Below are 6,300 nucleotides of genomic sequence, written 5' to 3' on the forward strand. Positions count from 1 at the left end.
TGGCTAAATAAGCTTTAAGTGTGATAGTGCACAAAAGATGGCTTTATCATTGTCATGACGATGCAGATCCATTCTCCAATAAACGGGCGCTTTTACACACGTACAGAAATATCACGTGATCCGAAAGTGGCTTATTTCGACCAATCACAGCCAGGCATAGTAACTCCACAGCAGAGTCAGAGATAAATTGACCTATTCATTGCATCTCTCTAGGGCTTTGCTCCGCAGCAGACAATTGAGTTACGTACTTCACGTAATGTCACTGCAACAACATGGTTTTATAACGCAGCGTTGACACAGGATTGGAAAATGTAAAAGTAGTTCCAAAACATGATACAGCATAAATGGTTCATAGACAGCATCAAATAGCCCTGTAAATCTTTACAACAGTAAAATGCAGCAGTATTTTTAATCCAACATAATTTATAATAATACACTAAGGACAATTTAGGCAACATTTGTAGTTAATATACACATTCTAATTAAGGAAAGAACTTGAATGCATAATATTGACTTCTAGTAGAACAATTTCTGTGTCTGAATACCCAAGATAATATGCAACGAAAACAGAAAATCAGGACAATAAATTGAAAAAAACAGTGGAAGTTGCCTTTATTTCATTCAACAGAGAAATTGCTGCAACATCGGAGTAAACCACTGAGCAGAAACTAACATTCACACTGAGCTGCTGAAACAATGACTGGCAAAGTGGAGCAGTAAGGCTTAAGGACGCCTCAGTCACATGCACACACACGCACTCATGCACACACCACACAGACGCGCACACTCACTCATTCTCACTAATTTTCCTTTACATCCGTTATCTTACACCTCTCTGTGGCTGCTTGTGCAGCAGCCTTATCAGTATTCCTCTCCCTCTAATGTGGTCAGCCAGAGACGAGGGCTCAAGGGTCACCATCAGATCAGGTGACCTCAGTTTCCTGCCTTAGCTGCAGGGCAATTTCAGGGCTAAGAGGTGACATTACACAGAGACCTTAACCGTTCATCTCTATGGTACATCTCCAAGCGACATGAGCCCCAGCCATAACACTGTGAGGCCAGCCGTGGGCCTGAAGGGCGGGGAGATCAGGGGGGAGTTCAGGGGAGATCATGCTCTGGCCAAAGGGAAGGCGAGGAGGAATAGGACCCGGCCAAGAAGATGATGTGATTGGTCACTTGGTGGAGCGTCGGGTGGGCTCAGAGGCAGTAGGGGGAGGAGGCGGGCCACGGCGGTCCAGGTCTTCGATGTAGAACATGACGAGTTTCCTGCGCTCCTCGGGTACACACTCCAGAACGAGGTACCGCTTATCGTTCTGAAGAACCTTCTCCACATCCTTCAGGTGCTGCTCTGACTCCTGGATCAGCTTTCTCGACCTGAGGGAGGAGAGGAGGTGAGACATGGGTAAGGCACAGGATGGTCATACTATCCTCTGTGAGATTCAAGGACAACAACTGCTGTTCTGATTTAAAGGGGACCTATCATGCAAAATGCACTTTTGGATGTCTTTTATACATAAATATGTGTCCCTGCTGTGTCAGGGAACTCACGCAGCGTCAGAAAATAAAACCCACTCTCTTTTCCTCTTTCCTCCGTAACCACATCTCTAAAAACTGGGGGTCCAACGGAGCTGATCCAGATTTGCGTCCGATATGACGTAATATCAGAAATGTGGACCCACGGCACTATCAGAAACGTTACTATCAGGAACAATGCCCGACTGTTTTGGACGTAATATGGTCGGTGCATGTTTACATTAGCATTGCTAACACTCAGAGCTAACCTGTACTGGAGAGCATGTGTGTGAAGAAGCAGGAAATAAAAAAGGAACTCACCTTGTGGTATAACCGGCAAGAGAGAAAGCCTTTGAGCTCCATACTGTTTCAGAAATAATCCTTGATAATCCATGATATGGCGTTTCATCACGGCAGTATTTAGTTTAGACAGTAGCTGCCGGGTCCCGCATGAGCTCAGCCCCCTCCTTTTTTATTTGTTATCCATTTTTAAAGCTTTATACCCAAAATCAGCACTTTTGAAAATAGAGGGATATGAGGCATGGCTAGAATGGGTGATCTGTTTGGTATTTTGAGCAAAACACTTCATAGACATGTTTTTTATATTTGTTATATATCTGAGACCTATGATAGGTGCACTTTAAGTTAAAGTCTCTCCTTTAGAAACAATTTAGTATAGTGAGACTTTGCTAAACTACACAATAATTTTTAAATATTTGGATTGGCTAACGGTAAAAAAAAAATGTACACAGTCTATAAGTAACACAATATTTGTATCACCATCACATCCTGTGCCATCTACATGTCTGCAGCTTATCTTGACTTGCCTCGAAAGTTTCTTCTCAGAGAATTTTACAATACTTACAAAAGTTCAAAATCAAGAGAAAGGATACACTTGTTTATTAATAGAAACCACTCCTAAGGGAATGAAAACATGATGAACTATGATAAGTGGAGTTCCTGAATACTTTGAATGTACAAGACTAAAAATATTCAAAGGCTTTATTTCATTTGCACAATAGCTACAGCATAGTTTTGGCAATGAAAATCTTAAGTCCCAGGCTCTTTTACAAATGTAACAGATAGAGTTCTCTTCTGTCATTGTCTTTCAAACTATGCTGACATTGAGGAAATAGAAGTTGTAATATTTGAAATCATCTTCTTTTGGGGCCAAAAACGATTTCAAATGTAGACGATACATGTCCAACTAAATATTTGTAATATTCTTAGAGGCACTGTTTTCATTTTGCATATCTAGTATGTAAGAGGAAGTGTACTGACCTGTATGTGATGAACTTTGTCTCCTTCAGCAGAGTTCTGAAGTCAGCTTTGGCTGTGATGTACTTGTCTTTGATGTAGTCTTCAAACTCCCGCTGTCTCTTCTGCAAACACAGATTAAAAACGTCAGACATCAAAACTCACATAGATCACAACATTACAAGTTTAGGACATAAATATCAACCTCTCTGTTGATCAATTCAGAGAAGGGGTTTGGATTTGATGAACCATGACAGGAAGAGTTTGATGTTTTCTACTTTCTTATTGTGCAGTGTAACTACACAGTATGTCTTGACCTGTCACTAGATTCAAAACACTAGTATATTTTGTAATTGTTGTCAAGTGACTTTTATACTTCCATTTAAGAATTCACGAAGCATAGTAATGTAAGTCTTACTCTGTCACTGGAGGAGAATTTAATACAGCGAGGGTCCTCCTTGATAATCTTCTTCACCTCCTTCCATGTGGTTGTCAGTGTGATCTACAACACAAACAAATTAATGATATATTACATGTAATAACAATATACATTCTTTTCACTGGTAATATTAGCTCATTAAAGAAGACAAGTTTGATTGCTGTTGGCACCTTTTTACTCCTCACCATGCTGGTCTCATCGAGTAGCTGCCGGAAATGTTCTTTCTTTTTCTTGGCCAGTGCTTCTACGTGTTCGTTAAACAGCTTCTCCTTCTCCTCTCGCTCCAGCAGTGACGCCGACTCCCAGCGATGGTCTTTCCGTAGATTCCGACGTGTGTCTGACCATGCTGCATCTGAAGACCGTACCTTAAGAAGGATTACAAAAACACTATTAAGGCAAGTCCGAAAGTAAATACTTGTTGGCTTAAGTTTTATACTGAATTTGAAACAAATCTTTTTAAATTGGAAAACTCCTTTCTGGTCTTCTACATCAAACATATTAAAACAAAATACTTAATTGGAATAGTGGAGCTGCAATTTAAAATGGCTTAAGCACCCCCTTTTTTATATCTCTAATAAAGAACAAACCATGCTCTGTTATCTTTATTTACATTTTGAAATGCTGAAAAGATGGATGATTCTGTAAATATATATATTAAAAAAGATTACTGTACACTGCTGCTGTGATTCCAAATAAAGTGAACTATTTTAATAAAAAATAAAGGGGGTATTGTGCTCCTGTGAACAGACTTTAGAAAGTGATCTTAAAGATTCTATATCTTCGGCCAATCTATTTTTCTTAGAAGATCTTGTTAAACTCGATATAGGATGATGCACATAGATTAGTAATTACAAACAATTATAATTTGATTAATATATTTTAAACACATTAAAGCAACTTTCATGAGGAAGTTTAAAAGCTGCAGGGCCTCTCACCATATCAGACATGAGCGCTTTGAAATGCTGGATGGCCTCCTCCCTCTTGTGCTGCTCCCTCTCCCGGTCGATCTCTTTGGTCTGCTCTGAGCGAGCTTTCTGCACCTCCCGCTCCCTCTCTCTGAGGCTGACCTCGATACGAGCCTGCCGCTCCAACTCTCGCTCCTTATCCACGTCCACGCACTGTGGAGGAGAAACACGTGTCAGATCTGTTTTTCAGGTGATGTCGACAATGAGAACTATGCCTCGTAATAGAGCTGTAGACCGGGTTCATACACTTTTTCACCAATGATTTTCCATGACTTCTCCGTGACCTTTACCTGATTTTCCATGACCAAAAAAAAAAAATAGACTCTTTCTCAGCGGTACCACTGAAAATTGTTTATAACATGGAACAGGAAAATAAGGTCTGCATATGAAACATGTTGTAAAACAAATGACTTACAGTATTTATTATTATAGTATTACTATTTCGGCGATTAGATAAAATATAAATTATATTTGATGCAACTTTAGTTACATTTTCATGATTTTTCCAAAAAATAAATAAATATTGTTTTCCATAACTTTTCCAGAGCCTGAAATTAGCATTTTGAAATGTCCATGACTTTTCCAGGTTTTTAATGACCGTATGAACCCTGTGGAGACTACCTGTCAATCACACGTACTTGGTGTAGCAGTTATTTTCCACACAGAAAAGCCATGCTCCTACCTTGGCTTGTTTGTCCATGTACTGTTTGAACAGTTCTTCTCTGAGTGCAGAGCTCTCCACACCCTTGTATCGTGGGTCAGTTTCGAGCCTCTCTTTTAATTTGCTCCACCGCTGGCCTCCCTCTATGTGCTGCTCACTTAGGAGATCGAAGAAGTCCAGCTTCACCTGTGAGCACACGCAAACACACAAGAAATTAGGAATCTCTCAGACAACAAATGATCAGCAGGAGGGCAGAGCCCCTGCAGATAGACCTGTAGGTGTGATGTTTGTAAAGAATGATTAATATGACACTGATGTAAATGTGAGCGAGTGATACCTTCTCTCCTCTGGACTTGGAGTCCTCTTTCTCTCTCTTCCTCAGAGCAGTGATGAACTCGACGAAGATGGCCTCCCTGTCCTTCATCTTCTCTATGGTCTTAAACCGCGGGTCCCGGCCGTGCTTTACTGCAAATTCACTAAACGTTGTTCTGTAAAGATAGGAAAATCAAATAAATCAGTGTCAACTTGTGTGAACAGTTTAAATAACAGTTACAATTATTTCTTTAAATAATCTCTTCACAACAAAATATCAAATTATTATTAACTACTAATAATATATCAGGATGTGAAATATTGCTGGCATTCACCAAATAGCGGAAATGGTTTAGCTACTGTTTAAAAGTTATATACAGTGGGGCAAAAAAGTATTTAGTCAGCCACCAATTGTGCAAGTTCTCCCACTTAAAAAGATGAGAGGCCTGTAATTTTCATTCTAGGTATACCTCAACTATGAGAGACAAAATGAGAAGAAAAAAAAATCCAGAAAATCACATTGTCTGTTTTGTTAAAGAATTTATTTGCAAATTATGGTGTAAAATAAGTATTTGGTCACCTACAAACAAACAAGATTTCTTGCTCTCACAGACCTGTAACTTCTTCTTTAAGAGCCTCCTCTGTCCTCCACTTGTTAACTGTATTAATGGCACCTGTTTGAACTCGTTATCAGTATAAAAGACACCTGTCCACAACCTCAAACAGTCACACTCCAAACTCCACTATGGCCAAGACCAAAGAGCTGTCAAAGGACACCAGAAACAAAATTGTAGACCTGCACCAGGCTGGGAAGACTAAATCTGCAATAGGTAAGCAGCTTGGTGTGAAGAAATCAACTGTGGGAGCAATTATTAGAAAATGGAAAACATACAAGACCACTGATAATCTCCCTCGATCTGGGGCTCCACGCAAGATCTCACCCCGTGGGGTCAAAATGATCACAAGAACGGTGAGCAAAAATCCCAGAACCACACGGGGGGACCTAGTCAATGACCTGCAGAGAGCTGGGACCAAAGTAACAAAGGCTACCATCAGTAACACACTACGCCGCCAGGGACTCAAATCCTGCAGTGCCAGACGTGTCCCCCTGCTTAAGCCACTACATGTCCAGGCCCGTCTGAAGTTTACTAGAG

General features: G+C 40.3%; 1 protein-coding gene across 2 annotated transcripts; it reads right to left on the reverse strand.

The window, feature by feature from the left end:
* Nucleotides 1–587: 587 nt before the first annotated feature.
* tcerg1b (transcription elongation regulator 1b (CA150)) lies at nt 588–5,583 on the reverse strand. Of its 2 annotated transcripts, none has more exons than XM_010777180.1 (7): nt 5,172–5,583; nt 4,856–5,020; nt 4,144–4,326; nt 3,394–3,573; nt 3,188–3,271; nt 2,794–2,894; nt 588–1,374 (listed from the first exon to the last, which is right to left on the reverse strand). In XM_010777180.1, the coding sequence occupies exons 1-7, from the start codon at nt 5,256–5,258 to the stop codon at nt 1,173–1,175; spliced, it is 1,002 nt and encodes a 333-aa protein (XP_010775482.1). In that variant the 5' UTR covers nt 5,259–5,583; the 3' UTR covers nt 588–1,172. The 2 variants fall into 2 exon arrangements, with proteins under 2 accessions (XP_010775482.1, XP_010775481.1); XM_010777179.1 differs by having other exon boundaries at nt 3,379–3,573.
* Nucleotides 5,584–6,300: the final 717 nt, after the last annotated feature.

This window comes from Notothenia coriiceps, unplaced genomic scaffold (assembly GCF_000735185.1).
Source record: "Notothenia coriiceps isolate Sejong01 unplaced genomic scaffold, NC01 NC01_scaffold00017855, whole genome shotgun sequence".
Classification (NCBI taxonomy): domain Eukaryota; kingdom Metazoa; phylum Chordata; class Actinopteri; order Perciformes; family Nototheniidae; genus Notothenia; species Notothenia coriiceps.